Source organism: Triticum urartu, chromosome 7A (assembly GCF_056163025.1).
Source record: "Triticum urartu cultivar PI428250 chromosome 7A, HENAU_Tu73, whole genome shotgun sequence".
In the NCBI taxonomy this organism is placed as follows: domain Eukaryota; kingdom Viridiplantae; phylum Streptophyta; class Magnoliopsida; order Poales; family Poaceae; genus Triticum; species Triticum urartu.
Genome location: NC_141879.1, coordinates 48,970,703 through 48,988,104, shown reverse-complemented (window position 1 = coordinate 48,988,104; position 17,402 = coordinate 48,970,703). Strand labels below are relative to the sequence as shown.

Here is a 17,402-nt window from a genome sequence, read left to right as displayed (position 1 = left end):
CCAGCTCATAGCAAGACGCCGACCAGCTTGCCACACCCTGACCATGCTGCAATGCAGCACCGACGAGCAGCCGCTCACACATCCTGGCCAACTCGTAGCAAAACGACGGCAAGCTCGCCATGCCCCAAGCATGCTACAATGCAGCACTGACTCCGGCGAGCAGCCACGTCAGGCCAGCTTGCAAGCACGACGGTGGTCGACGAGCCACGGGGTGTTCTGTCGCAACACCAACGGCCGCACGGATGTTGCATCGCAGCGCCTTCCTCCCTGCTTGTCATGGGATCCCGGGCTTGAGAGCACTCCGACCCGGCTTCATCGGTCCCTCGATGCAGCGGCCGGTGCTCCCAGCGAGCCAGAATACGACACTTCAGCGAGCAGGCTCGGCGTAGCGAGCAGCGTCACAACACCTGACGGGCGATGGTCAGCTCCTTGTAGCGCCCGACAGCGGCCCTGTTCAGCACCGCAGTGTTGCCTGCACATCTGGTGCCCGCCCCTGTCGGCATGGAACATCAACTGTTGTGACCACCCACTGAAGCACCAGCCATGGTTGCGTCCTCGGCGAGCTCTACGGCTGTTGCACAGCAGTTGCTACTGCGTCTTGGGACGAGCTCTGCGGTTGCTACGCCGGCCAGGGTGACCTTGTAACATTGGCCGCCGGCAATGATGGATTCCATCAACCATGGCTGTGGCGGCCACCAGCTACAACATCATACACCAAATGCAGCGCACCCGCGACGTCCTGAGTTCCCAGCACCGGCGAGTGCTGCCGCGCAACCAGGCGAGATCGAGGAGATGGTACGGGAAGCTCTGGTCAACGCATCGGGTGGTAGAAAAAGATGACTGGTGAGGGAGCTTCGCTTCGTGGCCCCTCAGGGACACACAGAAATCGTAGGGCGCGGTTTACTTCCATGATGTGATCAGTCGGTTAATTTTAAGGGATTTCCATTGTCTCTTCACCAATTCCACACACACCCACGCACATCACGCTTTACTTTTTCCAGGTCATCTAATGATTCATTGAAGTAGAGCTAAACATGATTTCATACAAAAAGGGGCCGAAAATGAGTTAGCACCACGTCTTGGTACATATAGAAAACTAAAACTAAATTTATACTTTTTGCGGCCCCAGTGGACTTGCAGGGGTGGGACATGTCGTCATGGAATGTCGTATTGGCCTCCTTAATCTCGCAAAAACCGGCCAAGGCAGCCTCAGCCCATGCCGGCAATGCTCGGTGGAGGCATTGTGTGCCTCAATGGCGTGGAAACGACCAGGTAGCCCTCGTCCCACTTCAGCTCTGTGCCATCGTCGGTGTCGGCCTCGGGGACGGGCGGGCAATCCTAAATCCGGGGCTCCCTCCTGGCGTTCATCTTCCCAACAGCCTCTATGGCGAGCTTGAAGTGAGCCAAATATAACAACTCTGCTAGAGTTGCTCATAGTTGTTTGTTCGATTGGATCTAAGGAAGTTGGTATTTTCTTCAATCCCATTGTGCTGGCTCTAGTCTAACCTTTGCAGCATGGTATAGGTATGCCGCTGAGATCCCGGCAAAGGGGGCCACATTGTCATCATCGGCCCATGCGGCCAGAACATCTGTTGCTTACGAAGACAGTGAAGAAGATGTTGACGATCAAGGCATGGCGGTAACGACAAAGGCCGACCCAACATGGACATTTTTGCAATCTAGTACACCAGACGACAACGTTAGGGTGCAGCTAGCCAAATGGATGATAGAGGTTGTCGCGCGACGCGACACTTCAAAGGAGAAATTAATACCATCCGTCGCCATTGTGGCACCAGATAAGGAGGAAGCCCTCGCTGTTGCAAAGGAAGCTTCGGCTATGTGGGGAAAAGGTTACACACACAGGCGCAGTGTCTTGGTTGACATCCCAGCAGTGCACATTGATTCTCAATCGCTACGAACTGAGGATATTCTCTACTACATCCTGTGGGTGCTGGCGTCCGCCAAATCCGAGCCACAAGAACAAGATGATCAGGTCGGCCTCCATGAGGAGGTGCATATTGACTACATAAAACACTCTATTCACATTACAAAATTGGATCTGTTTCAGCACATCGACGACAATATCAATGCATTGAAGGTTGACAACAAGATTTCACCAATCATGGAAACTATTGAGAAAATGAAGCACGGCCAGCTGCAGTTAGACCTCCAACAAATGAATGAGAAGCAGCTGGACGTGTTGGAATCCTGCAAAGATGAGCCCATAGGGGTATTCTTCCGAGCGTTGTGGATGGTCACGATCATCCGGATGCACACGGTCAGCCCATCTCTATTTGAGCCTCGTACCATACAAAGCCAAGCAAGGAAGTTAACCACACATTGGCATGAAGATATTATCAAGGAAACAGCCAAGAAGCTTGAACTGTATATGGAATTGGAAGAAGAAGCATATGTAGAATCGATTCGTCTCACGGAAACCCATTATGAACAAATCCTGTGGGAGGTGTTTTACCCTGTGAGCCTCCAAGAGTACAGTCAAGCCAGTGCACCTAAATTCGATGATCAAAACAAACAAATGTTTGGCAAGAAACTACAGGAGTTGCAGGAAAATAAGTCTGACAATAAATTACCTACAACAGAGATGGAAGATAAGTCCTTGAAGAAACACGATACAGCTGATGGGAAATCAATCCCGGACACCCTTATTGAAGAAACCAAAATCAAGACTCAACAAGTGCTGAGGAAGATGAGACAGAAGCTCAAGATCAAAGAAATCACCGACAGAATTAATGATTATTTGAAGAGACAAGGTTGTCAGGATCAGATACTGGTTATCCTCAAACTTGATGACGACTATGTATCTGAATGGGAGGAGACCAGAAATGAGTTCAGCTTGTTGGATGGCATAGCCGGTGCACTGATGCTAACATTTGAGGAAAACAGAGCAGAGGCCAGACAGTATTGTTGGCCGCGGCGGGAGCCTATAGACTATTCTCTTCTCGGCCTCTACCGTGATACCGCACTCGAGCTTAACAAAATGGAGATGACTGAAGATAGCTGGCAGATTTTTCTTGACATCTTGGACAACTGCAAGTCAAATGAATTCTGCATGAAGATCTTTGTTCATGCTTTGTATGCCAACCCCAAGAGGAGCATTGAGGAACTATGCGACTTGTGCAATGCCCTGCAGCAGGTTTCAGATAACTCAGTGAACAACATTGATAAGAAGATGTTAAAGTTCTCTTATAGTGACTTGCCTAAGGATTACAAGTCATGCTTACTGTACCTAGCGATTTTCCCTCGACGACAACCCATCAGGCGGTCAACCTTGATAGGACGGTGGGTCATTGAAGGGCTAGTAACCAAGGAAGATTGGGAAAGTACCGTGCGTCATGCCAATCAATGTTTTGATGTGCTTGTCACCCGGTGGCTTGTTTATCCTGCTGATACTGGTTCTACAGGACAAGTAAAGAGTTGTGTGATAGGTGATCAAGTCCATGGATTTATTACCAAGATCGCCAAAAAACATGGCATTTTAGAAAAGCGCCTGTCACATCACTTGGCTCGCCACTTCTCCATTTTCAATCATCTCCGCCTCCGTAGCTCTGATAGGATTGACAAATTCTTCTCAAAGCTCTTTGAAGAATCATCGCGAGTATCCCTGATCAAGGTGCTAGATCTAGAAGGTTGCCAATGCTTTGGTGGGAAGAACGGATGCTACCTCAAAGACATCTGCAATAAGATGCTACTGCTCAAGTATCTGAGCCTAAGGGGAACAAATGTGACCCAGCTGCCCAGTGAAATCAACAACCTCCGTGAGCTGGAAGTGTTGGATATCCGAGATACTAGAGTGCCAGCAACTGCAACAGTAAAGGTCCTGCTCCTAAAACTGAAGCGTTTGCTGGCTGGTCGCATTGTTCTGAACACAGGACAGGTCAGTACTGAATTATCGAGTGTCAATGTTCCTGACAAGGTCGAAAAAATGTTAAACATGGAGGTACTGTCCAATGTCAAGGCACAGAATAGTCAAGATTTGAAAGATATTGGAAAGTTGTGGCGGCTGAGAAAGCTTGGTGTGGTTATTGAACACAAGGAGAAACACCTCAGGAATTTGCTTCGAGCTATCAGTGATCTGCATGAGTGCCTGATGTCTCTGTCAATCACCCTTTCCATAAGCCAATATGAACCTTCCCACAATGAAGATTTTACACCTGATGATCTCAAATACATGGTACACCCTCCCAAGCTTCTTGAGAGCCTAAGCATTACTGGAACTTCACAAAGGGGGCAACTTCTTCGACAGCTGACCAATGGTAGTGAGGAATTCAAACTTGCCAAAGTAACTCTAACTAGAACCAAGCTGACGCAATCTGATCTGGAGGTCCTCGCGAAGCTTCCCAACATAGTCTGTCTTAGGCTCCGTGAGAAGGCATGCAGGGATAGCAAGCTCACCTTCAGCAAGGAAGAATTCAAAACTCTCAAGTGCTTTCTTGTTGAGGGCTCCAACATGACTGACATCTTGTTTGAAGGTGGGGCCCTTAAGCTGGAGAAGATCACTTTATGCTCAACTGATGGCATACAATCTCTTTCTGGGGTCGAAGCCCTTCCAGAACTGAAGGAAGTCGAGTTGAAGAACGGCAATAAGCTTTCATTATTTGAAAAGGCCAAAAACATATCCAAGGTGACATTTCTTTGTACCACTCTCACTGAAGATGAGGTACAAATTATTGCCAAGATGCCAAGCATCCGCTGCCTAGTACTCAAGGAGAATTTGTATGCTGAAAACAATCTTACTTTCAAGAAAGACAACTTCCCATGGCTCAATCATCTTATCATCGACTTTTCTGTCACCACCAAGATCAGCTTCGATGGTGGAACTGCTCCTAAGCTCGAGAAAATTGTCTGCTCCTTCACCACAAAGCTCCAGAAAATCGACAGTTCCTTCACCAAGGAAACGGTGGGTACTCTCAACATCTCCGGTATTGACAACCTTCCAAAACTGAAGGAGCTCGAGTTCAATGGTGATTTTGTCCCCTGTGAGATGGATGAAGCAGTGAAGAAACACAAGAACAAACCCAAGCTTATACACAACAAACCAGAAAAACAATACCAAGAAGCGGGAAACATAGCAGAAAAGAAAGATGCTCGAAGATTCCCATTATTCTGGAAGAAAGAGGATTGAGGAACGCTTCCTGTCATCCATTCATCATCTACTCCCAACCCATGGTGTGGTTTGTGTGCGCTCTTTGGTTTGTCATTGTATGTTTCCTCTGTCCACTGCGCATGCGTGGGCATGTATATTGTACTCCCTCAGTGAAGAAATATCAGAGCGTTTAGATCACTACTTTACTGATCTAAACACCCTTATATTCCTTTACAGACGGAGTACATCTATGTATCTGGATTGAAAGTGTATGTACCTGCTACTTATTCTACGTGTGTGTGTTCTGTAACTAAAGATTGAGCCTACGTAATGGTGTGTACATGTGTGCCTTGTAATTCTGTAACTAAGATTGGGCATATGTAAAGGTGTGAGGTGTGTACATGTGTGCCCTGTGACTAAGAATAAGCATATGTAATGGTGTGTTGTTTGTGCTCAAGGATTTGGAGGTCTCTATTGCTTGAGGGAATGCCGACATCGGAAGGGTCGAGAATTAATCCCTTCGTCTCCTGCTTGCGGAGGGGTACATCTAGGAGACGAACGATCTGGCGGGTCTCCTGTATGTGATCCCACATCAATCTCCTCTGACATATTCTTAGCTCTCAGTTTTTACTGAAAAAGGATTTTGCCCCGCTTTATATATAAAGCACCAAACCACAAGCACCCTGTACAAACACACGCCACGCCACCGCAACACACGCACACACCCAGGACAGGATAGAGTGCAGCAACACTACCTCTAGCACTACCGCCCCGATGAGATGAAGCTACATATGACGAACCATGTGCTCCAAGGCGGCGCCTTCAGGAAGGATACGACACCGGAGCGCCGCCACCGCCCGATCCAAGGATCAGAGTTTCCCCTGAAGCCGCATGATGGGCAATGAGAGCCGCAAGGACCGCTTCAAGAACGGAACGATTTTCGCCGCCGCCGGTCCGTCCGAAGATAGAGCAGGTTTTCACCTCGGCCAACATTCACCGCCACAGAACGCCATACCCCGGCCACCACGCCGCCCACACGACCATGGTGACCGGGCAGCACCAAAGCACGGGCTCTGCCCAAGAGCACCGCAACCACCACCAGGGCCGCCACCCCAGCATCCAAGAGCTCGACACCACCTCACCCGAGACCCGCCGCACCCCAACGAAAGAGACGAGCGGAAAGGTCCCACCTTTCGCGCCCCTGGGCGACCCCCAGCGTCGAGACCCAAATAGGTCGGCCAAAACTGGCATCCACCGACCCGTCCTGCTTACCCTAGCGCGAGACGAGCTCGGTCCTACAGCATCGAGAGCGGGACGAGGTCAGTCCTACTGCACCGTGCGCGAGACGAGCTCAGTTCTGCTGCATCGTGCGCGAGACGAGCTCGGTCCTGCGGCACCAGGTGGGAGACGAGCAGTGGACCGCAACTGGGAGAGGACCAGCCCAATGATGGGAGTACCGCCCGAGCGACGAGGAGATGGGGTGAAGGTCGAGATGGCCCGAGCGCAGACAAGCCGACGCCGGAGAAGCCGGCCGTTGCCGTGGGCAGATCCATCGAGCCACCGTGAAGCCGCCACGACACCGGTAGACCACCACCGAGGTCTACCCATGCCGCCGCCCACGGTCGGAGCAGCGGCCACGCCCGGCCGCTGCCCTACCCGTGTCGCCCGACGAGCTCCGAGCGCCGGAGCCGCCGGGCACGCACCACCGGAGCCAGGCGCCGCCAGCCGGCCCCCAAAGCCAGATCCGGCCGGATCCTGCAAGAGACTGGACGCGCACCACCTCCCGAGACGGGAGCACAGCAGCCGCCCCGCCACGCGCGGAACGAAGGTCACCGGAGCGCCGCCACCAGCAAGCCACCCCGCCGCCCCATGAGACCGCCGCCACGCCGCTGGATCCCGCGGACGTCCACCGTCGCCGCTCGAAGGAGTCGTCACGCGCCGGGGCCCACAAGCGGACCGGGAAGAAGGGCCCCGCCGCCACCGCATTCCCGGGCTTTGCCCGACAGAGCTCGCCGGCGACGGCGCGGGGGGAGGGGGGGAGGGGAGGGAGGCGGGGACGAAGGCCGCAGCCGCAGGGGTTCCCCCCGGGCGCGCGCGAGCGCGCCACGGGACGGGAAGGGAGGAGAGGGGGGAAAGGGGGGAGCGGGGCGGGCCGGGAGGCGCGCGCCTGGCGGCGGTGGGGAGGCTAGGTCGCCGGCGGCGGCGGGGGTGGGAACCCTAGCGGAGCGGGGGAACGTGTCATACATGGTGGTGTATGACAGGTGAGGTCCATCTGCTGCCGTGATGGACTTAGTAGTAGGTGTCCTGCGTGTGTGTGATGCTTATATGCCCAACCCTCTGTTCTGAACTAGTCATCGAATAGAAAAGGAATGAATTGAGCAGCCAGCTCCTTCGTTCTTCCTCGGTCAACCCCTGTACTCACTCGTGAGTTCATCCTGTGATCCCCAACTCTGCTTGGGACATCACAGAGCGGGCTTAATTCGTCCTCAGCTCTCAGTTTTTGAGTCCACGTGGCTTGTGCGAGCAGATCTGGGCATCTCTTCTTGATAGGGACCAAATCAACTCCACATATTCTCCACTCTTACAGCTCAAATATTTGAGCCTAAGGGCAACAAATGCTACCTGGCTGCCTAGGAAAATAAATAATCTCCGTGAGCTGGAAGTATTGGATATCCAAAAAACCAATGTGCCTGCGTCTTCAACAGTAAATGGTTTACTCTTGAAGCTGAAACGTTTGTTGGCTAGTGCCTTGTTCTAAGTTCAGGGCAACTATCTAGTGTCAAGGTTCCTCACAAGCTCGGTAAAATGTTGAACATGGAGGTACTGTCCATTGTCAAGGTACAAAATATTCAAGATTTGAATGTTATTAGAAAGTTGTGGCAGTTGAGAATGCTTGGTGTGCTCATTGAACACAAGAACGAATTCATTAGGGATTTGCTTCGAGCTATCAGTGGCCTGCACGAGTTCCTCCGGTCTCTGTCACTCACTTTTCTCATGACTGCGTAAAAACCTTCCGATGAAGACTTTACAGAACAAGATCTCAAACACTGGGAACACTCTCCCAAGCTTCTTAATAGCCTAAGTATTACATGAACCACACAAAGGGGGCAACTTCTTCAGCATCTGATCTGACCAAATAAAGTTTCAAACTAGCCAAGGTAACTCTAACTAGAACCAAGCTGAAGCAGGCTGATCTGAAGATCCTTGCTAAGCTGCCAAAGATAGTCTGTGTTAGGCTCCGTGATGAGGCATACACGGATAGCAAGATCACCTTCGGCAAGGAAGAATTTCAAAATCTCAAGTGCTTCCTTGTTGAAGGAGGTGGAGCTTCTAAGCTTGAGAAGATTGTTCTGTGCTCCACAGATGGCCTACAGTCTCTTTCTGGAGTCAAAGACCTGCAGAAACTCAAGGAAGTTGAGTTGAGGAACACCAATACACTTACATTGTTTAACAAGGCAAAATACATATCAAAGGTGACTCTGTGTCGTACAATTCTGAGTCAAGATGAGGTAGAAATTCTTGCCAAGATACTGTAGTAATTAATCTAGTTGTAGTCGTAATAGGTCAAGTGTCCTAGATAGATTATGTTTAGGAAAGATCTTACGTAAGGTAAACCGGACGTGCTTGTACGAATCCGGGTCGCGTCGTGTTGGTAGCCCGCCTAGGTTACTAGTTGGACGTGACAAGTCGGTCATGTATCCTTTATCAGATTTGCTATTTCACATCTCACGTCTCAATATATAGATAATCAGAATACAATTACATACGTATATAAATACATGTACATGTACAATATGCTAGACCCTATTTTACATGCCCCCTCAATCTGAACTACATACAAGATTCAGATTGGTTCTAAAACGATCTAGCATCTGTCGAGTAGCGGGTTTAGTAAATACATCCGCTAACTGATCATCAGTTGATATAAACCTGACTTCCAGTTTACCAACAGCTACCCGTTCTCTCACAAAATGGAAATCAATCTCAATGTGTTTGGTACGAGCATGAAACACTGGATTCGCTGTCAGGTAAGTTGCCCCTAAGTTATCACACCACAATATGGGTGTGCGCTGCCATGTGACTCCGAGTTCTGTGAGAACTGTGTCTATCCAAATGGCTTCAGCCACGCCATTTGCCAATGCCTTATACTCTGCCTCGGTGCTAGACCTCGAGACCGTAGGTTGCTTCTTGGAACTCCAAGATATAAGATTGGGACCAACAAATACAGCAAAGCCACTAGTAGAGCGCCGGTCATCAACACAACCTGCCCAGTCTGCGTCGGTGAATATACTGACTCCAGTAAATCTGGACTTACGAATCCGTAGTCCCATGTCTAGCGTACCTTTGATATACCTTAGAATACGCTTAACTGCTTCCCAATGAACCTGGGTAGGCTGAGACAGGAACTGGCACACTTTGTTCACGGCAAAGGAGATATCTGGACGGGTGAGTGTCAGATACTGCAGTGCTCCAACTACACTGCGGTACCTGAAAGAGTCATTGATACTCAGCAATGCTCCACTATGACGCGAGAGGCTCTCGGATGTAGCAAGTGGAGTGGAAGTGGACTTGCAGTTCTCCATATTGACGCGATGAAGAAGATCAAGTGCATACTTCTTCTGTGTCAATGTCATGCCCCCGGAATGAAAGGACGCTTCCAATCCAAGAAAGTACTCCAGCCTGCCCAAGTCTTTGATGGGAAAACTCGCAGACAAGGACTGCACAAGGCGATCCACCACATGAGGTGTAGAACCGGCAATCACAATATCATCAACATACACCAGCATGTAGATCTGAATAGCACCATGTGACAATATGAACAAGGACGCATCCGCCTTGGATGGAACAAAGCCAAGCTGTGAGAGACGCTGACTCAACCGAGCATACCAGGCACGCGGCGACTGTTTGAGCCCGTAGATGGACCTCTGGAGTTTGCAGACATGAGAGGGATGATGAGCATCCTCAAAACCAGGGGGCTGCTGCATGTAGACATCTTCGGCCAAAAATCCATGAAGAAAAGCATTACTCACATCAATCTGGCGAAGACACCACCCGCGGGAGACGGCAAGAGAGAGGACCAGACGAACCGTGGTAGGCTTCACCACGGGGCTGAAAGTATCTCCATAGTCTATCCCTTGCTGTTGAGTAAAACCGCGAGCAACAAGGCGAGCTTTGTGCTTGTCAACAGAACCATCCGGACGATGTTTGGTCTTAAAGATCCACTTGCAACCCACAATATTAACACCAGGAGGCCGAGGCACCAACACCCATGTGTTTGTGTGACGAAGGGCAGCAAATTCCTCAGACATGGCGGCACGCCAAGCCGGTTCACCAAGAGCATCACGATGAGAGGTGGGTGCGGCGAAAAATGCACGCCGACGAGTGTCGTACCGCACCGTACCATCCGTGTATGTCTTGGCCTTACACGTATGATCGCGGTGACGGGTGACCATAGTGTGCCCGTTAGCTGCATCACCGATAGAAGGGGGCGGCGATGAAGGAGACCCGGCTGATGGTGTCGCGGCTGAACGATCGTCAGCAACAGGCGACACGGGCCGTGGGGACACGTCGGACTGGGCCGAAACAGGCAACGAGGGTGATCCAGGCGGAGACGGCAGCCCAGAGGACGCGGCTGGCGACTCGACGACAACCGAAGTAGGCGAGGCGGGCTGGGCCGACCCAGGCGAGGCGGGGAACGCAGCGGGCAACCCAGTCGTGCCTGCGGTCGCGCCAGCGGGCGAGGCAGACGGGACCGCGGACGCGCCAGTGGGAGAGGCCGACAAGGCTGCCTCGGGAGGCGTGACATGCACGTCGGGGCCATGCACGTCGATCGCGTCGGTGGATACAGGTGCGACGACGGGTTCCTGGGAAGAAATTAGAGCAGCATCTGCAGAAAACAAGTCAGGTGACAAATAGGACATGCCATATTTCCGCACATGGACATCCGAAACTGGTTCATTAGATGGAAAAGTGAGAGCATGCTCAATGGAGGCAATGTCAACCGAGACACCTGGGCTGGAGTAAGGGAAAACTGACTCATCAAAAACAACATCACGAGAGATGTAGATCCTACCCGAGGTGCGATCAGGACACTTATAGCCCTTATGCAGAGGGCTATAGCCAAGGAAGACACACATCTTCGAACGGAACTCCAGCTTGTGAGCATTATACTTGCGGAGACTAGGCCAGCAAGCACACCCAAAAATCCTGAGAGAGGAATAATTGGGTTGAACATGAAACAGGCGGAACAGAGGCGTGTCTTTGTTGAGAACCGGAGTGGGCATACGGTTGATGAGATAACACGCCGTAAGAAAAGCCTCATCCCAAAACCGGAGTGGGAGAGACGACTGTGCCAGTAAGGCAAGACCAGTCTCGACCAAATGACGGTGTTTGCGCTCGGCAATACCGTTCTGATAGATGTATGTGGACACGACACACGGTGAGAGATGCCCGTGCGTTGAAAATAGCGATGGAGCTTGTGGTATTCACCACCCCAGTCGGACTGAACAACCTTGATTTTGCAATCCAAAAGGCGTTCGACATGAGCCTGAAAGTTATAGAAGACTTGCTCAACATCGGACTTATGTTTAAGCAAATAAATCCAAGTGAAGCGCGCGTAATCATCAACAAAACTGACATAATACTTGTACTCCCCCCCCCCCCCCCCCGAAGACGCAATAGCGGGACCCCAAACATCTGAATGTATTAATTCAAGAGGTACAATAGTGACATGATAAGACGTGGAATACGGTAGCTGATGACTCTTAGCACGCTGACATGCATCACACACTAATGGTGAAGTATTTAAACTAGAGCAGGGAAGATCATGACTCCGAACAATGGAGGTGACCACATTATTGGTAGGGTGACCTAGACGTTGATGCCATTGCGACGACGAAACACGGACACTGGATGAAGCATGGCGAGATGACGAAGCACGAGTAAAGGGAATTGGATAGACCCCCCCCTCGACTGCTACCTTGAAGAATGACGCGCCTGGTTGCTTTGTCCTTAACAAAGAAAAAACGACGGTGAAATTCAACAAACACGTCATTATCACAAACAAGGCGATAGACAGAAAGAAGATGCTCTCTGATGTGTGGAACATGAAGGATGTTACGCAGTTTGAGAGATGAACCGGGTAAACGAGAATAGACAAACCTGCACCATTGGCTACCTGAACCTGGTCCTTGCCATCATAGCGCTCATGAACCTGGAGGCGTTCAAGATCACTCGTCAGGTGATCCGTAGCCCCGGTGTCCAGCACCCAAGGATAGTCGACGGTGTTGGTGGAGGCCGAGTGGGCGGAGCGAGAGTTGTGGTCCTGGTCATAACGCTTGCGGCAATCATCGGCCTCATGCCCCCAGTTTTTGCAAATTTGACACCGGGGGCGCCAGCGGTTGTTGCGACGGCCACCACCACCGTTGTTGCCGCCGTTACTCCCGCCACCTTGCCGACCATTGCCGGCGTAGGAGGAGTTGCGGTCGCGGCCACCGTTGGGGCCGCCGTTGCCGCCTTGACGGCCTTGCCCGGGCTGGCCGGTGCCATCGGCCGGGCGACCCCCACCCTGGGAGGGGTAGGGCTCCGAGTAGGGAGCGCGGCCACCATGTCCAGAGGGGCCAGAGCGAGTAACGGCGTTAGCCGAGGAAGTCCACCCCTCCACCGCACTCTGTTGTGCCTGCAGCACCTCGAAGGATAGAACCAATGAGTAAAAGCTGGAGTAGGGCATGGGTGCGTTACTCACACCCAATGAGGCGGCGATGGAGTTGTAGGTGGAGCCGAGGCCAGTGAGGATGTGATCGATAAGCTCATCATCGCGGATCGGGGAGCCGGCAGCGGCCATAGTGTCGGCAAGCGCCTTCATCTTGTGCATGTATTCCGCTGCGGAGAGATCGTCCTTCCTCAGCGACTGAAGTTGCCGCCGGATGTGACGGACGTTGGCGCGGCTCTGGGCGCCGAACATGGCAGCGACGGCTGTCCACACCGCATGCGCCGACTCGCAGCCAATGAGTTGGCATGCAATATCCTCATCCATGGAGGTGAGAAGGAGCCCCTTGACGCGCTGATCTTGAACCCACCATTGGTGGTACTCCGGGTTGTCGACGGCGGTAGTAGCGTCGCCGGTGCCGACAACGAGTGTTTTGGCCGGTGCCGCCTTGGTGCCATCGAGGTGTCCGTGGAGGTTACCACCGGCAAGGACAGTGCTGGTGATGCCTCCCCAAAGCATGAAGTTGTGACGACCGAGGCGGACGGAGATCGTCGGGACGGTGAGCGCGGCGGGGATCGTGGCGACGGGGGACGAGACGAGGGCGCCGGCAGTTTGGCCGGTGGAGAGGGCGGAAGACGACATCGTTGCGGCGGCGTGGAGAAGAACGTCACGCGGCGGCGGCGCGGAAGATGACACGCGCGGGAGCAGCGATCGGAAGCAGCGCAGTGTACAGGCAAAGCTAGCTAGCTAGCAAGCAGCTGGATGGATTCCTCTGGCTGGATTAATCCCGTACGTGAAGCAGCAAGCGGAAGCGGCGGCGACGCGGAGAGAGGATCGGGCGGCGGCGCGAGGGACCTGCGGCGGCGGCCTGACCTAGCTGATACCAAGTTCGAGGTATAGCGCGTCCCTCGCGTCGCCCCCGCCCTGGGCGACTCGGGGGCTCTCCAACCCTAGGGCCGCCGCCGTCTTCTCCTTCTCCCCTCCTCGCGCCGCCGCCGGGTGACGCCGCCGGGTGAAACCCGCGTGGCAGACGGCGGCGGCGGGGGGACTCCCTCTCCCGACTCCCCTTCCTCCGCGGGCGGCGGATCTAGGCGGCAGGCGGCGGTGTCCTGCGGCGCTCGCGGTTTGGCGCGAGGTGGCAGGCCTCGGCAGGCGGTGGCGGCTGCGCGCGGGGCTGATTCCGGGGCGGCGGCGCGGGCATGGATCCATCGCGGATCTGATCCTGCGGGCGCGATCTCGGCTTCCCCTACTCGGCCGGCGGGTCTCGGTGGGGGGCTTCTCCTTGCTGAGATCTAGCAGCGGGATCATCCAGATCCCGGCAAGGATGGCGGCGACCCGTGCATGAGGGATGGAGATCTTCGATCAGATCCGGGTGAAAACCTGCTATTGGCTATTGCCAAGGCCGGCGATGGCGACGCTGTCTGCGTCGTTCCCTTCCTGAAGGCATCGTCGTGGAGAAGTTCAAGGCCACTCTCTGCTACCTCCGGGGGAAACCCTAGATCAGTAGATCGGATGACGGCGGCTCTCTGGTGTCGTTTCCCCCCTGGGGGCGTCATTCTTGGAGGTGCACACGGGCTCGAGGGACTAGAGGACGGCGGCTTTGGTGGAGCGGTGCTTCATCTTACACATTGATGGTGGCGGATCTCGGCGGTGTGGCGCTGTGGAGACTCGGCGTCTGATGCGCGGAGATGGACTGGTGCAGGAGGTGGAAGCTGTCTAGCGTCATGGTGGCGTTGATGGCAGATAGGCCTGGCAAGGTCGGTGCAGCAGTACAGCTCTGAAGATGGATTGGTGGCAGGCGGCTGCGGCGGCCTCATACCCGGCAGTGGTCCTGGTTGAGAAGCACGCCGGACTGGTGGGTGCCCATACCAGGCAGGCGTCCTGGGTGGGACCCCAAGTCTTTAGATGTTTAGGTTTGGCCGCGTGGTCTGTTTGGTATTAGGCCCAGACTTTCAGCACCCCTACATCAACTGGATAGGGATAGCGACAGTTGTTGCTTGTTTTGGTGGCTTTAGACTTATTGTTGTATGACTCTGTACGGTCTTATGTCAATAATTAATAAAATAGCCGTATGCATCGCCCAGATGCAGAGGCCGGGGGTCGTCCTCCTTTTCTAAAAAAAAAACATCTAGATGTGAAATAGTTATTTCACATCTAACTTTCTAACCACATGATTTATACATCAAGATTCGTATTTTTTTTATCTTTTTTGTCATTTAGTGTTTTTTCCTGTACGTCCGTCGCTTGCGCAAGTGGCAGGTCGTAGCGTTTAGGCCGGGTTTTTCCACAACATCGTGTGTTTGCCTCCGTGTGGGCTGCGGCCAGAAGCGATTTTTTTATTTTCTGTTTTGTATTTATCCCTTTTCTTATTTTGTTCATTTATTTGTATCAATCCATAAACTTTTAAAATTCACGTTTTTTTATATTTTTTCTTTTCCTTTTCCCATTTTTTTATATTTTTTCTTTAAAATTCATGATTTTTTCCCATATTTATTAGTTGATTGTCTACTACCAAATCGGGGTTGTCTTTTTTACTTGTCCCGGTTGCAAGTCCACTCACTTGTAATGGTGGCCCAGCTTTTTTTTTGTCCCAGTTACAATCTCACCCTTAATTCGCAACCGAGTCTCGACATTTTTTTGTCTCAGTTGCATGTCCATTCTCGACTCGCAATTGGGCCAATTTTTTTTTTCTCGGTTGCAATCCCACCCTCGACTCGTAACTAGGTATTGACTTTTTTTTGCCTCAGTTGCATGTCCACCCTCAACTCGCAATTGGGGCCCAATATTTTTTTGTCTCAATTGCAATCCCATCCTCGACTCGCAACTTGGTCTTGACATTTTTCTGTCTCAGTTACAAGTCCACCCTCGACTCGTAACTGGGGCCCAACTTTTTTTTTGTCCTAGTTGCAAGTCCACCCTCGACTCGCAACTGAGCATCGACAGTTTTTATCTCAGTTGCAAGTTTATCCTCGACTCGCAACTAGGGCCCAAACTTTTTTGTTCCAGTTGCAAGTCCACCCTTGACTCGCAATTGAGGCCTAACATATTTCTCCCAATTGCAACTTGACCCTCGACTCGCAACTGGGACTTAATTTTTTTTCATCCCAATTGCAAGTCAACCTTCGACTTATAACCAAGGCCCGACCTTTTTTGACCTAATTGCAAGCCCACCTTTCAACTAATAACCGGGCCCTACTTTCTTTTGAGCCAATTGCAAGTCCAAATGAACTCGCAACTGGGTTCGACTCTTTTTCTTATCTCAGTTGGAAATCCATCATCAACTCGCAACAGGGTTAAACTTTTATTTGTCTTAGTTGCAAGTCCACTATTGACATGCAACTCGACCCTTGATCTTTTTTTGCCGCCGTTGCACGTGAAACAACGGCTCGTAACTAGGGTCCCACCTTTTTTGTTCGTCCTGGTTGCAAGTCCGTCATTGACATGCAACTAGTTTGTTGATCCTTTTTTTGCCCCAATGTACTTTCTTAAAATTCACAAACATTTTTCAAATTGGTGTTTTTAATTCATGGACATTTTGGAGAAGCTAAAAATTTAACAAATCATGAACATCTTTTCTAATCTTATTTTTTTAATACATGAACATTTATAAGTTGTCAAAGAATTTTCAAATTTATGAACATTTTTATCATGAATATTTTTAAATTCACAATTATTTTTGATTGATATTTCTTTTAAATTGTTTTTTTAATTCTCAAACATTTTTATTTTTTTCGAAAAATAAATAAATTCAAAAAAAATCACATTAATGGGGTAGCTTAGCTAAAGGGCATTCACCTAGAGGCAACTATATGATACTCGAGAAAAGACCTAGAGGATGCATGCCAGGCTGGAGCGTGCATGATGCATGCGTGCACCACGTTGCTTGCAAACTTGTGTTAATCAAGTTTAGCCCAGAATATGAACCCCGCTTAGCTTGGGTGTCTAGCGATGGCACTGGTCTACCAGCCAGTGTGTGTTATTGATACCCAGCGAGGCAATAAAGACCACGATGCCGGGAATTGAAACAGGATTTAGAAACACATGACATCATGTTAGATGTGAGATAATATTTCACATTTAGATGTAACATAGTCAAACCCATCCTTTATATACTAGAGAAAATAAACAAAAAGGTGCAAGTCTTACGCACCGCAAAAACAGTATTTCCTCTGTCCAAGTTTCAATCGCTCGTTTACGTCAAGAGTCGCTGCTACACGTAGGGATATCCAGAATCAATTAAGCAGGCTGCTAGTATGCTTGCTAGCTTGCACGTACGTATTAGCTCCTAGGTGGTTTTGATCTCGCAACGATCAAAAGCCAACAGATACCTAACATGCGAAGCCTAGTACTCCAGGAAATAACTTATGTATAGAGCCAGCTTATCTTCTACAAAGACGACTTCCCAAGGCTAAACCTTCTTATCGTGGACTATTCTGTCATCAGCAGTATAGGGTTTACTAGCCAATCTGCTACTAAGCTCGAGAAAATCATCTGGTCCTACACGAAGGGTACACTCTCCGGTATTGAAAATGTCGCAGAACTAAAGGAGCTCGAGTTCAATGGTGATTTTATCCCTGATGTGGTGAAAGA

The 17,402-nt window shown here is 51.1% G+C and overlaps 1 protein-coding gene across 1 annotated transcript; it reads left to right on the top strand.

The window, feature by feature from the left end:
• The first annotated feature begins 1,528 nt into the window (after positions 1-1,528).
• Positions 1,529-5,561, top strand: LOC125525239 (uncharacterized). Its single transcript, XM_048690242.1, has one exon. It carries the CDS (start codon positions 1,634-1,636, stop codon positions 5,141-5,143), a length of 3,510 nt encoding a protein of 1,169 aa, XP_048546199.1. The 5' UTR covers positions 1,529-1,633; the 3' UTR covers positions 5,144-5,561.
• The last annotated feature ends 11,841 nt before the right edge of the window (positions 5,562-17,402 follow it).